At 31.2% G+C, this 21,950-nt stretch overlaps 1 protein-coding gene and 2 long non-coding RNA genes across 3 annotated transcripts in view; 2 read left to right on the forward strand and 1 right to left on the reverse strand.

Annotated features, from left to right (window-relative positions):
• The first annotated feature begins 2,912 nt into the window (after window positions 1-2,912).
• LOC139904864 (uncharacterized) lies at window positions 2,913-3,855 on the forward strand. The gene is made up of 3 exons (XR_011779115.1): window positions 2,913-3,089; window positions 3,156-3,506; window positions 3,559-3,855. It is a non-coding gene; the product is annotated as an uncharacterized lncRNA (long non-coding RNA).
• A 2,585-nt stretch (window positions 3,856-6,440) lies between these two features.
• Window positions 6,441-13,250, reverse strand: LOC121115076 (uncharacterized). Its single transcript, XR_005863407.2, has 4 exons — window positions 13,114-13,250; window positions 6,780-6,888; window positions 6,669-6,722; window positions 6,441-6,572 (listed from the first exon to the last, which is right to left on the reverse strand). It is a non-coding gene; the product is annotated as an uncharacterized lncRNA (long non-coding RNA).
• mdy (diacylglycerol O-acyltransferase) overlaps window positions 6,797-21,950 on the forward strand; it is a 32,488-nt gene continuing 17,334 nt past the window's right edge. Inside the window, exons 1-2 of the mRNA XM_040709239.2 lie at window positions 6,797-7,053; window positions 13,208-13,506. Of these exons, the coding sequence (XP_040565173.1) occupies window positions 13,286-13,506 (221 nt within the window). The 5' untranslated portion in view covers window positions 6,797-7,053; window positions 13,208-13,285. The remainder of the gene's footprint in view (window positions 7,054-13,207; window positions 13,507-21,950) is intronic.

Genomic DNA, 21,950 nt, shown 5'->3' on the forward strand with positions numbered 1-21,950 from the left:
AAATACTTGAATGAATATCCGAAAAAAATATTTGATTATTTTAAAATGATATTAACAACACGAAGTTAGGGTTTCAATATGATATAATTTGTTATTCTCAGAGCAAAAACTATTGTATATCTATTTTTAATCAAAAAAAATTATGAAATATTCATAACTTCGTGTTAATTTTGGGAATCAAATTAGTACCCCACCAGTTTTTATGAGATTCCGTGTATTATATAAAAAATATTACATCATTGTACGCCCTAACCCTAACATAAAAAAAATATTCAAAGAAACATAAATAAAAACAAAATAACAATTTTTAAAGAAAAATTGTATTTAAGTCACTCAACATCACGTTAATATTAACAAATATACGAATAAATACTAAAACAAGGTATTATTATAATCAATAAAGAATTAAAAATAATCAAGAGCATACTCAAAATTATTCCCAATAAAATGTAGACTCAATGGAAGAAGGAGCGCTTTTATATATCTAGGGGTGTATTTTATCCCAGTTCATTAACGGAGGATTAACCAGGCAATTTTTTATGTTAGCAAGCTGTCTGTGCTGCGAAAATGAATTCTTTTAATGCAATTTTCCCTCCAGTCAGTCATCAAATTAAAGAAATAAAACCAGATTCTCAAAACTTGATGGATTCTGATTTACTTAATTTAACAAAATCACCGCCACCCTCAATTACAGACTCTTTACGAGGCTCAAAGTGCGAGCAGGCCTTCAACACGTGGCCCCATGGCAAATCCTGGAATTGCTTCTAGATCTGACCGAATAGTTCGTCTTAGGTGTTGCAGAGGATTCGGTTGGTTTGTCGTTCGATCACACTCTAAAAAAAAAGTTTCATCGGATTCAGATCCGAGGCCAAAATTCCAGTGAGATAGAGTCGTCAAAATTGTCACTTCGACATTTGAACCCAGCCTGCATTACTGTTCCCTACAAATAATATTTAGAGGCCTCCAATTCCCTCTTAACCTTACTAAAAAACGTCTTGCTGAGTCACAAGGTTCGAGCAGTTGTTATGTTGTCTATCCTAGCTTCGATTCCATGGAGGACTCTATCACTTGTCTAAATATTTGGGACAACAGATTCGTCAATCAATTCCATATTTTTCCTACTGGTGCAAGTTTGATCAAAATATTTAAAAAATAAAAATCAGCTCCCTAAGTGCCCGTGTTTCCCCAAGAAAGAGCACCAAAGAGGCGGCATAGATAGCTTGCTCACCTTGTACATATACCTGGAGCATAAATTTACTATATTTCCTGTCTCTTTAAAATATGTTATTTCCTTGAAATATTTCTTGCAGGGGATCTACTGTACTCTGACCTTCTGCCAGGCCACATCTGGGGAGAAATATTTAGTTACCACTAGAAACACTGTATAAAATGTACGTATAGATATTTGTATGATATTGCTTATTTATGTGGTTTTTCCTTTGAATTTTCAGACTTAACTGTCTATCACATTAAATGATATATCCTAACATATCAATAGAGGCAGAGAATAGTGTTCAATTTATTCAAATACTTGATGTTGTAAGTATCAAGTGTACCTATATATTACATAGATATGTACATAAGAAAATCATCATATTAACATATTTGTCATTAAGTCAATACCGAAAATAATCATAAAGGTATTTATATTATATTCTTTGAACATTTGTTTAGGATCAATGTTGTGTAGATAAGCTGACGATTGAAACTACATAATATTTTGTCTGACAAACACCTGCTTTGCGATGTTTTTTCCATATTTCATGTCAATGCATAGTGTATTGAGATGGGCATAGATAATTTTTGTAGTTTGATGACAGGTATTAGGGATGGGTTTTTTTTTTTTTTTTTTGTTTTTTTACTGGAACTAGACTTGGTTAAAATTTTAATAATTCACGCGAGTAATTTGTAACTTATATACCTATAGCCTTAATTACAATCCCACATAACTTTCAGAAGTACATAATAATTCAGTGATACAGCTAAATTACTGATGAGTGATTGGGCCATAGAACAGGAGGACTTAGGGGCCTTTGGTTAATCCAATTTTTGAAAGACTATAACAATGAAAGGTAGTGTGATAATGCAGCATCGATATATGACGCTATTTTCATGAAACTGTTTTCCAGCTCTTCACTTTTATTATTGGTTTCCAGTATTTTTGTAGAGAAGAGAGACAGTTTAGAGATTAAAAAAAGAAAAAACGGTAGGTGCTTTTTTTATTCTTTAATAGATCGTCGTAGAGTTAACATCTATCTCTGAAGGAAGAATTCTTACATATCTGAAAAAAATAAAAATATATGATAGATAAAGAATATATATATTTATATACCTAGAGCATTGTCTGTCTATGGAATCCTAATTTTTGTGTTTGCACAAAATATTTTAGAATTACGTGACAATTATAACCTGTACTGATGCTAATTTAAATGTAGATGGTTCTCTTTTTCATATCATTAATTTATCCCACTCCCCAATAATATATCAAGCAGATTTAGCAATACCATAAGTATCGATCCTGCCTTCTCCCGGCACTCTACAAAAATCTCATCCCTGGATTGATGAGTGAGTGGGCAGGAAAAAAAGATTGTGTGTTCCATGTATGATGTCAAGTGTATACTCGTCTTTTGCATAGAAATGACCCTTCAAATATATTACAAACACTCAGTTAAAAAACGTGTACCCGCCTTTAAATATAGAAATGAATACTTTTTTTAATTTTTACCGGGCTATGGGTAATTACAATATGACATCAGAAATGATTTCGTCACATGCATTGTGTGCAATTGAAAATCAATGCCAACACTTTAATAATGCATGAGAAAACTAATTGTAATTAATCATGATTAAGAAAAAGAAAACATCCGAACATTGTAAATAATTAATTCGGGAAGATTACAACCCTATCAATATCTTTACAAGACCAATGTTACGTTCACAATATTTCTTACTCTTTTTTCTAGATCCATAGTTCAGATACCAATACTAACTTCCTAAGTATTTACTGCATCCATATCGGTACATGGCTCTCAAACCTTACACAAGTAGCGTGAGACTCCACATTTCTAAGCAATCTCACACCTCACATTGTATTCGCCATACATATATTTTCAATATGAGAAAACATTAATTTTGGATATTTATTTTTTTTTAAGGAAATAAGGAAGTACTCATTTTTGAGTCTTATACCAAATTAGCGTCGACTTGTTACTTACTAAATATCCACTTAAACCATGAAAAGTCAGAGATTTCATGAATTTATAATCAAAGTACTCCAGACGTACAAGACAGGATGTAAAAAGAGGACATATCTGGGAAAATGAGGAAGGCTGGTAGTTTATACTAAATATAACGGCAAAAAAGGTATTATAGCTATTGACCCCTCCACTTTCAAAGAGGTTGCCTGGAGCCTGTATGTTCAAATTTAAGGAATAGAGTTGATTAGTTTGTAATGAAAAAAAAAACCCAAGGAGAAGGCGGAATAACATTAGTACACGGAAAATATTGTAAATATATCTAAATTAATATTAAATTTATATTAAATACTAAATTAATTAGGCATTTATGATACCAATTTACACGAAAGATAAGCGAGAAATTTTCTAATAGAGAGAGAAGTTAACACCACGATGACCTATTAAACAATGAACAATAAAGAAGAAAGAACACACGTAACAACCGTTTTCCTTACCTATTTTTAAGAGTAGTTTTTTCTTTACAAATTACTCAACTTTGGTATTGAGAAGAATTGAGTAGTATGTAATGAAAAAAAGAACGCGAGGAGAAGGCGAGAGCGAAACATATGGATCCACAGAATTAAGACCCTTGTTAATATCAGCTGATCTTAACTTATTATTGGGGGAGATAAATTACTGCTACAAAGAAGAGAACCTCATGTAGGGAAAATGTTTTAACTATATTTAAATTTGTGTATATATATTTTTTTATATTTAAAGATTTACACAAAAAAATAAGCGCAAATTCTTCATTTAGAGGGAGAAGGAAATTCGGTCCTTATTAATGTCCCTCAACTTTATTTCCTTTTTTTAAATAAATTCTAGTATTGATAGTCCGAATGGCCAACCTTTTTAAGGACCAGCCCTAATGAATGATAGGACCGGCCCTAAGACTGGACTAGACTGACTAAGGACTGCCACAATACTAAATATAAAACAGCTTATAGTTAACATCCTTAAATTTTTTATAGCTATGTAAATACACCTGTCTTGTCCATCTTCCCGAATACTTGGAGAATTAGCGTCCAAAATACTTTGAAAATGCAAATATCTTATTTTCAATCTAAAAAATTGCAAAAAAAAAAAGTCATAAATATATACTCAAAGGGGAACAATGTAAAAGCATATAATTATTTGTATAGTCAACATTGTTGAAAACATTGTTAATCTTTCATTTACTCAACTGTATTTATTTATTTTTATCAGGTCTAGTTCTGACAGTACTATAGACCGGTTTCACAGACTGATAAGACCAGTTGTAAAACTAGACTGGACTAGACAGAATAAAAAAAGGGTCGACAGAACATTATATAAACTATGACCTCTGGATGACGTAAACCTGAGGATTGGATGAATATTTAAGAGAATAGCAGTTTACCTATGATGAGTAATTACGATTAATTAGATCAGCTGCAAGCAGCCTCAAGAGAAAAGCAATGAATACATACGTATATAGCAAGCACATACAGGCTCCGATGTGAATCCTCAATTCTACTCCGAGTCCTACAAGAACTTACTAACTTAGGACTCTTAACTTTAAAAAAAGATCAGATTGATTTGAAAAAAAAACTAAAGAAGGGAGAGATTGATTCGGAATGTAGTCCGGGGACCGATCCAACACTATAATTAAGGTCTGATGTATAATAAAACTAGGCATTAAAGGAATATATTTTTGACAGATTTTAGAGGTTTAAGTCCTTTGATTTGTTTTTCTCATTTTGACATCCAATAGTTCACTATTTTCCTTAATATTAAGTAAAGAAGTGTTTTTATTTTTATAAAACTTGATTATTTAGACCCCCAAAATGCCAGATATCAACAATGCTGACGTAACATAAAAAAACTCATTTGAAACCATAGATGACTTAACATCTGTATAGACACTAAATACGCAACCTTTTTAACAGAGCCTTGCAAATAAATAATTCTTCCATTAAATAACAATTGCAAAATATAAGATTTCATTTTTGTGATGAATCATGAACATGGGGACTTATCTCATTGTCTATTGAAACCCCTTTTTTGCAAGGTTGTGCCCGGTTCAGTTTCAGTGGTTCTATCAGCCTCCGTATCGGTTCTTTCATTTCAACGGTTTCGGTATTGGCGCAGCTTTGTCGGTCTCGGGGCCGGTCTTAGGTATCAGTTCTTTTTTACACAGGCTCAGTTTGGTAATAGACGTTTAAAACAAGGTGCGTCACTAGAAAATCCCGGCCGAGGAAATGGTATGAGGCACAAACAGGGCCGTAGATACCTCATTCGCAGTGCTCTAAGTTCCAGAAGGGCCCCGAAAACTAATATTGCTTAACACAATAGTTTTCAAAGTTGGGCCGGGAGAGGAGGCTCTGAAGAGGGGGGGCAGGAAGATGAGAAATTGAGGATGCCTTTCCGTCTACACATACACTGTACACATGTTTCTTATAAAAGGGGGAACTCAGTTAAAAATGTTTTTGTTGTGGGGGTCTTAGCATAGTAAAGTTTAGGAAACCCTGGCTTAGGAAATATTATAGTTATCATATTATAGGGTCCGACAACCTTAGTTGCGTACCTGGATCCATAGTCTACCCCATCCCTTTCCTCTTTTATTTACACTGTCTGGTGCATAAAACCACTTTTTCAAATCCATACGAAGCCCTTAGCTATTTGGAGATTAGATACAACTGTATCACCCTGTAAAACCATTGGAAAACGCTACAATTGAACAATAAAAAACTATGACTTATTTATTAAAGCTAATTTATTCTTTATATTATATATTATATTTTCTTTATATATTCTACATATATAGCAATAAAAGCACAAGAACCGAGACTAATACGCAATATATTGTGGTCTCGGTTCGACTTTGTCGGTTCCAGTTCTAGCCGTTCAAGAATCGGAACTGCTTGAACCACTACATTGATAGACCGATAAGGGCATAACTTTGCTCATTTGTGATAAGTAATTAATCATGAAGCTGAGGAAATGTGAAATAATTTATTGGAAAATTTCATTTTTTCAGGTTAAACTTGAAAGAGTGCTCCAAAAGCAATTATCAAGTATGATTCAATTTGGTCGGAGAAAGAGTAATTTTTTATAAAGACCTTCCTTCTATTCCTTTCATATCTAACTTTTTTTCCCCATATCTCCTTTAATAGTGAGTATGGAGGAAATACCTCTGATTAAGTTTCATGCTAGGAAAACATTTTTTGAGGGAGTATTCATGACATAGTTATTATATTGGTAGTTTCTTCGTAGTTCTTCATATTATTTCGCTTATATTTGAGAAGAGTGTCTCTTGATGAACCTGTCTTCATCTATAGTCTATAGATTACTTTACTTAAGTGATTTATGTTCCACCTAAAGGATCAAACGACAAAATAATATAATTCCTTGAATTAAAACAGTAATGGTTATAATATAGAGGTTTTGTGATATTAAAAGTGAATAGTTTACCCGGATGTTAAGTAATCCATCCTTAAACTGAGATTTTCATATTCTTTTTTATCTCTATTAAAGTAGATTTTTATAATATTATGTATAAATATTAATCCCATATGTATATACCTGTAAATATAGTGAGCAGGTTTAGTCTGCATTTCTTGAACAAAACAACTTTTTTCCTTTGAGGATTTGCGTACACTCGTTGTAACATTAGTCTCTCACTGTTTGTGTTCTAGGAGAAAAATAATTAAGTTTCCTACAACAAAACAATTTTATCATTTATTTTAATTAATTAATTATTAATTCTTACATGTATATATAATTATTTCTGTGATATAAAACTCTCATTTGAGGGTTTCATTGATACTAAAGAGACGACAAGGCGTTTTTGGATTAGGTAAGTTGCCATGTGATATCATAATATAAAAGTTGTAATTAGTACGAACAAATTTTACGAGCTACAATTTCTACGTCCTATAACACTTTAACCTTATCAATACATCATCCTTCCTTTTAATTACTCAACATTTAATTGATGCTAAAATGATATTTTTATCTATATTAAATACTTTTTATTCTATATTTGCAAATAATATAACTGTGGACATTCTAGCTTTAAAATGTGTCCTATCAATTAGTAAGTTTCATTAAAATAGTCAAAAATTACTACTCCTTAAATTATCGACCATCCATGGAATATTAAATTATTGCAATATATTTTAATCTATTATAGTCATGCAGCTAAAACTTTGTCATTAGATGTACTTATCTCTGACACACAAAATATTTGAAGTTATTGTCATTTTTTTTAAACCTGCGATTGTCCCATATTATTACACGCTCGGGGTAATTCGGGCCACCCAATTTGTTATTTTCTTATAAATGAAATCAGATCGGTTTATTGTTGTTATTTAACTACTAATTAGTTAATACTGCAAAGTATGATTGATCAAATGACTTAGACCGCACACATAATGTGGCCAACAAGTATTTGTTGGGCTTCATATAGGCTACACCTCCTACTTTGCAAGGTTCCACAAATCTATGTCAAAATTCAAAGTTGTGCCATCTCTGAATCACCCTCCTAAAAATGGAGGATTTGGAAGTCTCATGGCAATATTTATGAAACATCCACAAAACCATGACCAATATTATCCCAATTAGTGTGTCTCATATTACCCCACAGAGCCATTTCATATATTCTTAAAACATGTATCATCTTATAACCACATAATTCTTCACATTGTATTCCATGTTTATTTTTGTATCTTTGTTTGCTCAGTCCATTTAGTCCACTAATAGAGTGCAGTTTTAAAAAAATGAATAATTTGTGAGAAAAATAACGGTACAAATAATAAATACATCTCTTTTTCGCAATTAGCTTGAATGCAATATGGCTGAAAGATCATGTTATTTACTGTCATTTGTCAAAACAAAAAGTAGTTTTAGAATGAATAGTTATATATATATTATTAGGGTGTTTAATATTGCTCCAGTTACCCCAAATCTAAATTATTTATTTAAAAGTACTCATCTCATTTTCGATTTGCAACTTGTACAAATTGATTTTACATACAAGTTACAGCCTGTACAGTGTACACCACTTATATTCTGTGTCGTAACTCCAGAAGGCACTAGGAGCCGTGTTCCCGCTAACAGATGCTCCCCCTTCAAACTAAAATACAAGAATAATTTCAATTGTATTCTTTAAAAATTTCAAAATTGTGACTGTATTCTAAATTATTATTCTTAACAATCGTTAATTTCTGAATGTGTCCCTCGACTTCTGGCTACTGAGGGGTGTAAACAATCTTATAAATGTTAAATCAATAGTATTTTCTGTTAAAATAATATTGATTATTTCAAATTTTTTGCTTGTATAAAAAAATCATTAAGAATTTCAAGAATAAACAAATAAATATATCATTTCAAGCAAATTAACCCACAGAGAAAAATCTTCCTCCCCCTTCATAGTATCTATTTTAATCACAATTTTTTAAACTAAGGCTACGGAGTAGGACATTTTGTACCGAATCCAGCTTCAATAATTATTATAATTAATGTAAATGTAAAACTCATTTATAATCGAAATCATTATAAGTTATATGTATTAAGTACTATTGATTTACGAAGGTTAAAACTAATTTATAAGTTTGATTCACAAATTTCAAACGTGTTCTAAACGTGCTCTTTAGTCGTCTATACAATCACAATTCCCAATTATTTCTAAATTCTTATATTGCGTAGGGCGTAGCCACTAGCTATGTTAGTTCATTACTGAGTCTTGTGGATAGTCAATATCAGTAGTTAAAGTGTAGCGCTACAGTGAAGTCTGTTCACAATGTTGATCCTCGGTGACGAGTAAATAAATTATGTTGAGAAACTTATGAATGTATTTGCAATAGATATAAGCTTTTGATTCATTTCATTTGTTGTTCATCTTCTTACATATATCTTATATTCTAAATATTTTCGTAATACCTGTGACAATTATTTACTACATATCCTTATAACTAATCATTATACACTCAAATGACTTAATAGTAATTAAATAAGCTATAAAGTATATTATTTTAAGATTGTGTTGGAGTCTGGCATTTTACGCACCCACTCCACAGCCCTGCGTTAAACAAATCCCTTCTTATGATGATTATTCCCAAGTCGATAAAAGTATCATTTAAATAAACATATATATATTTTATTGTCCTTATAAACTTGTAAAAATATGTTGATATGGCGCCTATGAAATTGTTTATATGTAGATACAAGTCTTTTTTGTTTGATGATGGATAATTATAGATTCTGTATTGTCATCGCATGTAACATAATTTGTTGATTAATATATTTATCCTCTAGGTAGTCCCGTGTTTGCAATGTATTTAAAAATATATTTACCTTATCTGTTATTCAGACATAAATAACATGACTTATTCTTTTTTTTTTAATGTCAAACAACTATCAAAACACAGGTTTTTATTAATTAATGCCATTTTGATGAATTATAATGAAGGAAGTAAGGTATAGAAATGCAACTATATCAATGCAAATCAATAGAGATTAGCAAAGGTTATGGAAATCCCTTTAGACTTTCAAGAACAAATGATGCAATGATTTCTTAATTGATCTTACAAGTTGTAAAAATGAATGATCTAACCATATTAATATATAATAACACTAATTATATAACTCACTAAATAGTCAAACAAGTCGAAATTCCATCCAAGAAATCAAGTTCATATTGTATTTTGAAATAAAGAAAGTTATTCGTTCAAATTTAATATTTTCCAGAAAATTATAACTCTAAACTTTTATGAAAATGTTTTTTGTCTTCTAAACAAAGGCCTTCCCCACCCCCCTTTCCAAAAAAACAACAACAATTATAATAATAATTCTGCGGACGCCCCTGATTGAGACGTAAAATACGATAGTGATTCTCTTACAGGGGGGTCTTAGGCCATTGCAGCCTATGTCTTGCACTTCCCATAGGCCTCAGGCTTGATTCATTTGATTTTTTCTTGAAATTTCCAATCTTTTTTTCTAATTCAAATTTTCAAGTTGGAAAGAATTAAAAGAAACCCACTTATTTATTTTTGACACAGGCCCCAATTCTTTTTAATAAATGCAATGGAAAGATGGCTCTTCTTGTTTTTAATTTATTATATATATTTTTTTTTTTTGTCTCAGTCAGAGGTGTAGCTAAAAGAAATATTAGTTTTTAAGAACGGCCTTTAATTATCTTTTTACAGTCATGTCAGAGTTACTCTTTATCTTTCATGCACTAGTGATTATTTTATACTTATTGTTCTCTCTTCAAGAATAAATTAATAATGTTGACAGCTTTAGTTTGAAATTAAAAAAAGAGTGTAATCTTAATTTTCATATTTTTTTATCTTGGGTCATTATCAGAGGTGTATAAAATATGTTCAAGAAAGCGGGAGCGGCCTTTTCTAGTTGGCAATCCAACCGGCGGTTTTTCAGTAGTATGTCATCTCAATTCGTGTGCTCATGAACAAGAGTAAGTAACAATGATGATTTCTTGTGAAGTTATAAGTGTAAGTCCCTGTTTGACTCGGATAAGCATTGAGGATCGATATCAGAGTCATTCCTGCCTATGCCCTTGCTAGATACAGAGTGGGATGTGTGTTTATTTTGTTGTCCTATTAGCTGCTCTTACCTAATCTAATAAAACGTCATGACAGCTGCTCTTCTTCAAACCATTCTCGAAATAGTTCGGGTTACCTAGTGATTTTTGGGTTTCTTTTATTTTTATATACATGCAAGTAGGTATGTTAAAGAAGTTGTAGGTGGCGCTCATTTCGTTCTCCGTATGAGAGAAGGGAATTTAATAGGTACATTATGAAGGATAAATATATATCTGTCATTTTGTAAAGTATTCTATTTTTAAAATTTAAATGTTACAACTATCGTTTGACGAAATTTCTTGAATCTAACATGAACCATCTATTTGATATTGTATGTCGCCAAATTATATTTTAGAATTAAAGAAAATTAAGTAAGAAATTTATGTCGAAAAGTTCAGATTACTGCGTCGCTATTAGGAAATATTGGCATCACTAAAATTGGAATAATTTCATCAAATACTTCGTATTGCGTTCAAATCTGATTTTTTTGGAGTCCCTACCTGTAATTCATTTATTATACCATTCTATGTATAGAGGAGATATGTAAGGCGTTTAGTACTAGAAACTTGTAAGCGAAGGCTCAACTTCGCCCATCTACAAACGGGATAGAATGACTGAGAAATTACTACAATGACATAAGATAAGTTCAAAAGGCCATTGTTCGACCATATGTCAGGTTTTTATGCGAAAGAAAAGTATTCATAATATTTAAATTGCCAAAAATATACCTATATGAAAAAATCAGACCTGTGAAATTCATAAATCAAGAGTTTTTATGAAACTATTTAATTCCAATATCAAGCCTATCACAGGCCTCCTTTTTAGGTATAAGTATACATTCGACTAATTGTATATAATGAATTGTGTCATTTTTTTTCATAAAAAATTACATACGTTATGTCAATTTAGTAATTTCTCAGTTCTTTTTAGAAAGCGGGTGCGCTTGAGCCTTCGCATATTTTACTACTAAAGGACTGGAACGCTAAAACGAGTGTGTATTTTACAAAAACTTCGTACTATTAATTTTTTTGTTAGTACTTACAAATATAATTTATATCTATATTACTTAATGCTAAATGTATACCTATTCTATTCATTAATTATCGTCCAATAATTGTGGAAAAATAATGATTAATAAATAAAGAAAAGCAATTCCAAGAAATTAGTTAGATCGAAACTCATTAATTAAATGATTATAAATATGATTAATACTTAATCATATTTATTGTATCTATTATAATTTTTTATAGGACTTGAATATTCAAAAATAACTAGAGTAGGTTTGCCCGGCGTTGCCGGGACATTGAGAAATTAAAATTTAATTCTGAATTATTCTGCTTCATAAGAAAGAAAAAATAAAGAATTAACGTCTCTGCATCTTTGCTACCGACCTATATAATAACTACATACTCAATACGCAAAGAAAAGGAGTCAACCGTCAGCTGATATTTTATGTTATATCCATGTAATAAATAAGAAGCTACGAGTAGTAGTCAACAGCTAAAAGACGAGTCAATCTTTTTCTCGTTTTTATTTAATAGGTTGTGTATCCAGTTATTATATAGGTCGGTGATCTTTGCACATTTTTTTAAAGGAAATTATAAGATTTAGTCAATAAAAAATATTCAACTTGAACTGTCGTTCGCTTATCTTTCATAATATTGTCAAAAATCCTGTCAAATTTTTTTAAACATTATAATCTTCTTTTAAAAAAGCGAGGAAAGTTCTTAGAATTTTTAGGTCTTTATTTTTGTTTCATTTAAAATAGTCGTTTGTTAGTTTATTTTTTTTTGTTTAGAAAAGTTTAATTGCAATAGTCAAGGCCGGTCCTTTACCCTACAATTGCTTTTGGGTTATCCTTTTGGAAAATAGTTTAAAAAGTAAATTTCAAATAATAAATTTTTTGAAAAAAAAATTCAAAAATCTGCAGCTATTTACACAAAATTAAAGTAAATTTCAAATAATAAATTTTTGAAGAAAAATTTCAAATACCAAATTATTAATAAAAAATTTCTATTATAAAGCAAAAATTCCTTAATTGGGGGCACAGTCCCCTCCCTGCGGACGCCCCTCATCACTGCTTACTTAATATCCTTGTCCCTACCCAGATAAACAACTGCAATAGTCAAGGCCGGTCCCTTACCCTACAATTCCTTTTGGTTTTCGATCTAAATTTTCTTAGCAGATTAAGTTCAAGATCTGACGTATTTCTTCATTTATTACAGGAACTCCTTACAATTATTTCTTTATCTTATCATATTCTTATGAATATGTAAACTGTACATTAATGATTAATATTTTATTTCTATACATACCTATATTATTAAATAAAACTATCCCATGTGTACCTGTCTATAATTATCTTTCCACTAACAATTTGCTAATTTATTTTCTTTTAATGTTACACAGCACTCCAAACTGATAAATCTTTACTACTACTACTACTATCAACAACTGCGTAAATTACATAAGTAATCTTGAATAAAAATGACTGAGGGAATAGTTGGCTCTGACGCCGTGGACGAAGCAGTTTCTTCATCATCAGTGCAAGAATTGTCATCCTATAAAATGATTTTGGGAGTGAAGAAAGAGGACTATGGGAGTGTTGGCAATGGGGAAGTACGTTTTAGAAAGTCCAAGTCGAGTTCCATAATGCAGGATATCGTAAAAGAGGCGGACAAAAAAAGAAAATTTCAACCAAATAAACCGTAAGTTGGTTATTTCCTATGGGGTAGGGGGCGGGAGGGCGTGCCGGTGAAAGTGGATTTATATATATATAAATGTATTTTATTATTTTTTTTGGGAGGATTTAAATATAATTTTTTGAAATTTTTTGGCAGAAATTTCAATAAAAAGTATTTCTTAATAATAAAACTTGACCCATTTTTTGACATACATTTGTTTTGTTTTTTATAAATAAATCTTCATTTTTATTTTTTAATGATCATTTTTGGAAAAAGTAATAAAGCCTTTTTTGGCCTCTTCTCTAAACTGTGTCAATATTTTATTGAATTACTTTTTAAAAAAAAAAAACACAATAATATTTGTATATATTAAAAAAAATTACATTAGTTTCCTATGTGCTCATACACATGGCGCCGTACTTAGGCGGGGCTCTACTTTTCTTGGAATTAATTTTCAATTTTAAGTCACTTTTCTTGGAATGAATTTCAATTTAAAGTCACTTTTCTTGAAAAGTATAAACAGGCCGGTTTTACTGTGAACTACCTTGGGCAAAGATAAAGGCGCAGGGCCTTTTCTATCCTTTTTTGAACTCTCATTTAAAAAAAAATAAGTAGAGCCCTTTTTCTGTACATTTTTTTAAATGACTTTTTTTTATAGAGCATATTTAATAATTTATAAAAAAATCTACTCGTCATATAATCAAAGAGGCAGCTGGGCAAAATGACTCCAATACTTCCTCCAAAAACCGGTTCTGATTATGTAGCAAAAGGATACAATTAAATAATAATCAACTTCCAAGTATTATATAAGTATATTGTATATGCAGGATTTCTTTTTATTCTTGATTTTATATATTACGTGAACTTTTTACGCATGGAGGTTTGTCCCAGAAGCTTTAATTTGAGTGTTTTTTACTTTTTAATATTTTTTAAGGATATATTACTACAAAAACACTGATACATTTGATGAAACTTCATTTAAGTGTTTTAGTAAAACTTTATAATTTTCAAAAGTGAAGATTTAGTAACCCAAGACTAAAATACATCCATTTGACCCTATCATAGCCTAATCTCTTTAAAGGATCGGATATAGAGGGACTATTGCAATATATATTTTATTATTGGCTGAGAAAAAATGTTTAATTAATATCAATTTAAAGTAATTTTCCTTGAACACTACATATCTTGGAAATAGAGTTCAATAAGAATTTCGATTTTTAAGTATCATATATGTATATTCAATATAGTGGACCTTTTTTTTCTCCATATTGTACATACTGGAGTTTTTTATTTCCGAAGAAATTGGGTTTGAGATTAATCCTGGTAAATCCATACCCCCTTAGTAAGAAATAAACAATTTAATGAAATAGGACTTGAGCGTTGTTTACTTATACTAGTTTATAAACAAAGCGACAGAGAGTGTCGCCGTCTATTGGCAAAATAATACAACTCTCTGAATGATAATATTATGCAATAAAAAATAACATACGTACAATGTTAATCACAGGAAAGGGCTGTGAAAATTATTTTGAGTATGTGCCATTAAAAAAAAAGGGACAAACTGTCACACCACCTTGCGGAATATTTACTTTTTTTAGTTTGATCGTGCCCTAGTGAAATATTTATGTATATATTTTGAGGAAAAATAATTGATTGTAAGCTCTCATCTCCAGCCGGACTCTAGCTAACGGTAGAGCTCGGGTGCTACGTGACAGCAAGGTCAAAACCATCATACAGGTCTGCAGATATAACAGACCTATGCTGGAGTTAAAGAAAGTCCAGATAGGGGGGCTATCATGCTCATCCAGCGATCAGACCCCTGAGTTGTACTGAAAGGCACTTTATTCTAAAGTAGACACAAAGGACCTGGAGTCAATTCAGCATAGGCATCAAAACTTATCTTTCTTGCTGACACGGCATATGAATGTTCAGACAAAGAATTTGCCCCCCTACTGCCAGCACTAAAGCAAAACAGCCCAGATTCAGGGCACAGGAAGGGAGCAATAAAATGCAACTAATGCCCGGAAAAGTAAAAAAACCTCGCTCATATCCTCCAGAAATGTCCAAAATTAAAAATTGCGCGGACAGAAAGACACAATCTGATTCAATGCATGATTGTGAGCTGCCCGAGCCAGAGGGGTATAAAAGCCCAGGAAGGTGACGTTGTGCCGCATGAGGGATCGTGCTTGAATTCAGATATTACAAATTTTAAGGGTGACAAGGTTTACGTGGCGGATCTGACCATTGTATCGGATGCATGTGAACTTACGTATCGAGAAAAAGAGAAAAGGGACGGAAGAGTTTAACAAATCAATAATTGTGCATCTTGAACTCGGTGACAAGTATGAACTAAATGATATAATTGTAATACCTTTACTAATAAATTGGAGAGGGGTAATGTCTAAACAGGCCTATACTGACCTAAATAAGGCTCTAGGCATCCCTCCAATGTTTATTAAATGAATCCAACTAAAAGTCCAAATAGCCTTGCATGCTCTATACAGAATGGATTGTAATATGATGCAGAGGCCAGGGTTTTAGAATAATTCATTTACATCCATTTAGTTCCTCTCCCTTACCCCAAAATTGACAAGTGGGTATAGAAGGGAGTTATGTGAAGAAGTAATTAATATTTCAAATTAAGCTATATTAAAGTTACAAAATATTTCTTTCATTCTTTTTCTATTTTATTTCTGTTTTTAAAGTGAATTTATGTATTCCCAAGCGTGGGTTTTATTCATTTTAGCTCTCACTCAGCACACTAATGTAGATGTGTTTGGGGGGGAAGAGAAATAACAGGAAATTTTAGTACAGTTTTGTAAATAAAATGTTATAACTAGGGGCGAGAGCCAATTATCTATACATATTTTAACACAAACTTGCCATACCCAAACGTGGGCTATTATTTTAGCCTCCTTATTAGCGAATCAGTTTGAATTCGCACTAGCGGTCATAGGAGCCCAACAACTCACATGTTTTTATTTTTCTTCATCTAGATAAGTAGTATTTAGTCTAAAAACATTGAGCGTTGTATTTTTTTCAGCCAGTTGCCCACTTTCCAATTCATAGCGCGGGTAAAGTGGATGAATGGTTAAGTTTAATTAACTCATTTAAAAAAAAAAAATACTCGTTCTAAATTTTATATTTACTAACCCAATATATTTAACCTATAATTAAATACTGTGTGGCAATTGGGTTACGAAATTGCAATATGGACAAGTTTTTAAAATTTTAAACAATCCAGAAAGTATACGTTTTCAAAAACATTCTCCAAGGGTTTTAATCGGATGGCCATCTGACGTTTAATAACATGATGGACAAGTCGGAGCCAATGCCGTTTTATTTTCAATATTAAACTATTCTAAAAATTCTTTCTGATTATCTTTTCGATATATTTTACTTTAACGCATATCGTTTTTATTTTATTTTATATATATATGTCTCAACTTTTTAAATTTTCATATATGAATATAAATGTTTGTACTAAAACAGAATATACAAAGGGAGGTAGAGAGCAAATAACTATGGGGAACATGGTCCACAAGGGATCCCTGTTTAGGGAACCAAAAAATGATCAAAAGAAAGTCCCCGTCCGAAAAGGACAAAAAATTCCAAAACAGAAACCCCCCTAGCAGGCGAGGGGTGGGGCATTCCCAACAGAATATAGGGCTGTCTTTCTGCAAGTTTCAAGTCTCTGCCTTCCTTATTTAATTAAGGAAAAATAATTAATTGTAAGATAGTCATACGCATCATATATCCACAATTGTCAATATTTTTATAATTATCACAAATAGTGCAGTGTTTTTTTTATAACACCAGGCTTCCCCTTTTTAGAATTATGTAACCCATTCTGACTTTCAACAAAAAAAAAAAAACTTAAATAATAAGTGAGAAACGACCTATTTTTTTTTTATTGAAGTGTGGATTGTACAATTTTGAAATACGTATTTCGTACCGGTGGCTCAAAGTGAGCTTGTGTATCACTAGAATTCTCAATGTTGCTCTTTTTATGGAATGATAATTTGATTTAATCTTCTCCTCTTTCCCTCAGTCTATAGTGGACTACCCGCTTACCTCCTGATACCCCCTAACTCACAAGCTCTTCCATATAATGAGTTGAACTTCCATCTACTTTCTAGATCTTCAAAAGTAGTAACAGTCCGAATTACATACTTGAAAGTGAAGAAATCACACTTCTCTTACTCTAATAATAGTAGAAATAAATGAAGTCAAAAGTTTGAGTCGTTTTTTAGCTTTATTTTGAAAATAACATTAACATAGTTAGGATTCTCCAATTTAGATGGTTCCAAGCGGTTGTCTGGCTAATCTTCATTTTCTGGGCAACGTGACAATTTCCATTATTTTATCGACATTTTCGACGTCCATATTACCAGAAAGGAATCGTTAGAACCACCGCTTTGCTCTTACATTCAATGCTCTATTGGGTCCATCAACAGGACATAATTTTTAGGACACTGCTCTGCCTTTTCACCTTGGTCGTAGTGATACAGAAGAATGTATCGAATTTTCTCTACTTCCATTTTGGAACACTGTAACACACAACTGGGTTAACCAAACACAAAACTGTTAATGAACTTTTTTGAAGTGTACAATTAAGCTTTAAGTATACTTAAAGCTTTTTATTGATGCAATGTATAAATTGTGAATTAGAGCTTACTAAATACACCTAGCGAAAAACGCTCAGAACTTTTTACTTAACCTAATATATTTTTTATTATGAAAAGGTTGCAATGATTGAATTTCAACCTTTCTCTTACGCTGTCCCCAATGTCGAGATAGAATGAGAAAATATGAAGTATGTTTACTGCATAACCAATTCTTCATTTTGTATTTAACGTTTCATATAATGAGTTATTAAAGGTGGGATTTCCTGTAGTTATAAAACCTCGATAAATCCCGAAGAACGGGATACTAATAAAATAATTAGAAACTAACACACGATTTGTAAATAATTAATTATTTATATGCTATAGTTTTAGGACATATAGTTATAAGATTTTGAGAAAGCTTTTTTGGTCTGTCAGGTATTTTTAGTGAATTAACTCATCTGTGAGTATTCCATATATTAAATATTCTCTGACATTGTAAATATATTTTTAATTGAGCCCAAACAGAGTAAGAAGAAGTTTAAAGCTTCTTCGAGGCATTATATAGTGTAGAGGCCACATTAAAAAATTGGACCCAACCTAACTGAAGACCCGTCAGGGGTGTCTGCAGGGGGTGTACTAGAGGGGCGGAATTTTTTGTCAATAGCTGAATTTTTAGAAATTTGTTTCCAAATAAATTAATTTTTTGTCAACAGCTGTGGATTTTGATATTTTTCTCCAAAAAAAAAAAATTTTTGAGAATAACTATAAATGTAACAAAAATTTAATATTGGAAATGTAACTTTTGAAATTTTTTGTGAACAGCTCTGCATTTTTAAATTTATTTGTGAATAACTGGTTTTTTGATTTTTTTTTCAAAAAAATAATAATTTTTTTTTAATAATTTTTTTGTTTTTTTTTTTTTAAATCCAAAACCAATCTCCCTAATATTAAGACTCCTCTGCGTCAACCCTTCACCCTTTTACTGCAGAGACTGGGGGGGGGGTTGAAATATTAATACTAATAAACATGAACACACTGTGTACTCATTCGCAACTTTATTAGCAAATTTCTCCAAAATTACAGTATTATTACAATATTTAGGAAATAATAACTGTATTAGAACATTGCTCCAATAATATAACGCTAAATTATAACATCAAAAACTATCTGTAAAGTTTTGTAATGAGAGTGCTGAACTTGTATATTTGCAACTAGATGATAACAACGGGGGTCTTGTTTCTTACTCATTGGGCTACCTGGGTTAAATTTTGGCCCGCAATAATGCAGTCATTTCAATATAAAAGACCGCTCGCCTTAGACTGGGACTATAATAATAGAGAAGTGACTTAGAGTTAGTTGGAGAAGAAGAAATTATTAAGTATGAATGCAAGTAACAAAAGATCGCAGGGACCATTTAGTAGGCATGGTATGCAGTAGTGTTGAGTTTCGATCTGGAAATCGTAGAACGGTCTGAGACTGTTATATTTTTTGTTGGTCTGGACCGGTCTCATGTAAAAATTCGATATGGATCGTTCCAAAGGAAAAGTTCTGTATAGATCCGTCAAAAGGAAAAATTCGGTCTAGTTCGGTCCGAAAAAAGTCGGTCTACACTGATTTTACAGATAAATTGTTTATAACATGACTTTATACGAAGTTTAAACAGATATAGCTCCGATTAATTTGCATCCCGCCGTCTCTTATATGTATACTGTATATGTTCTAGAACTTATCGTGTATTTTGAGATGTTTTTTTTTGAAAAAGAAAATGAATGACAGTTGATCTACAAAAAAAAAATAATTGGTCTCTCATAATATATGAGACCGAAAAAAATTGGTCCGCTGTCTGGACCGAAAAATCGGTCCAAATTCGTCTAGAAAAGTCACTTAAGATCGAACTGAAAAAAGAATTCGGTGTTGGATCGAGTCTCAACACTAGTATGTAGCTTGTTGCTCCTGAAATCCGATCATAAAATTAAAAATTATCAACCCGAAAATAACTACCAGCTACCTTCTACAATTAATTATCTTTTGTAATTTTATTATTGTCGTATAATTAGATAATAAATAAAAGAGAAAAGTCAATAATTAATCCTTGTTCAAACCGGTATTGATTGATCCACAGGCCGGGGATTGGGAACATCTGCTTTAGAGTACGTACTTTTTAATCTAAAAGTTGTATTTTTCGGAGGTAGATTTACCAGTAAGGGCTATGTACAAAGTGCACGCGCTGTTAGGAGGAGGGGTGAACTTGTGAACGTAATCTAGAATGAAGTAGTTATATTATTTGTATCATATACAATCTTGTAGGAAGAGTGGACAAAACTGACACCCCATAGGTTATCTTCAAATCCCTTAAACTGACTAAGTTTATCAGCAACGGACATAATTTTGTCAAAAATAAGATATTTTGTTTCTAAAAAAAGTCAATTTTTATAGCTAATTAATTTATCAAATCTCAAATAAATTTCTGACTGCTACATATTCAGCGCCCCTCTCAGATTCCTACGATTATGTGATGGACTTTCAGACAGATTTTGAAACTTGCATATTATATATTGTATAATATGATATTTCACTGTAGGAGTTTTGTATCATGTCACGCATTTAAAATCATATACCAAACCAAACTAATTAATTTCCCAAATATTGCAAGTTTTGATTTAATGGGGGTCGCTTTTTCCCCTGTTAGGCGTAAACTACGCCTATGCATAATATGATTAATACATTTTTAGCTTAAATAGTGAAATAATTCAATTATGCTATTTGGGATTATCGATTCGTTGCATTTTACCATCCAAACTTGAAACAATTTTGACTTTTAACAAAAATCAAGAACATGACGATTCACTTTTGACTTCATATATACCTACAGGTCAATAAATATTTTTATACATTTTTGAAAGGATTATAAGCTTATTATTTCAATTTATTGGATAAGCTAAGATAAATAATTTTTTGGAGGGGGGGGGGGTTATAATTTTTGGGAAAAAATTACAATTATTAATTTATTTTTTTCAAAATCCATAGCTATTTACAGAGAATTAATATTTTTAGAAAAAAATTTCAAAAATCCATAGATACCCTCAACAAATTAAATAAAAATCTAGAGCTGTTGACAAATTAAATTTCAAATATAAAATTTTTGGAAAAAAAATTTAATTATTTTATTTTTCGGAGAAATTTTTCAAAAATCTATAGATATTTAAAAAAATTATTTTTTTAGTAGAAAATTTGAAAAATATAGTTATTCTCAAAAAATAAAATTTTTCGAAACAAAATTTGAAAAATTAATTCAAATTTCAGATATTCAATTTTCACAGAATAATCAAAAATTCTTTAATTTTGGGGGGTGCTACAGCTCTCCCCTGCGGACGCTCCCGTCAATAGTTATAGTTAAGGTTTAATGGCTTTGTTTCAGTAAAGATATATTGGCCCGATATGACCTTTCCAATTAAAATTTGTTAATTTTTAATTATCTTATTGTGACGATCAATTGGGCTTCTTAAAGTATAATTTGCAGGTCCTCCAAAGGGTAGATAAAAATTGTCGATTATATGTACATAGAAAAATACAAATTTAATCCACACTCATTTTTGAGGAAAATAATTCTAGGTTGTTTTTATGTTGACGGTTCACATCTTTTATAAATTGTTTGTGCGCTCAATAATAAGTTTATTTTCATTTCAAGATCATCCTTTCGTCAATTTATAAATAAAATCACAATTTTCCTCCTTTCTTGTCGTGTATGTACTCTAGCTTACAATGAAATAAAATTACAATTTCTGCATTATTGACTATTCATATTAAAATTATATATTCGTACTGGTATATTTTTCTATTCAAGAAATAATTATTTGC

The sequence above is a fragment of the Lepeophtheirus salmonis genome, chromosome 3 (assembly GCF_016086655.4).
Source record: "Lepeophtheirus salmonis chromosome 3, UVic_Lsal_1.4, whole genome shotgun sequence".
In the NCBI taxonomy this organism is placed as follows: Eukaryota; Metazoa; Arthropoda; class Copepoda; order Siphonostomatoida; family Caligidae; genus Lepeophtheirus; species Lepeophtheirus salmonis.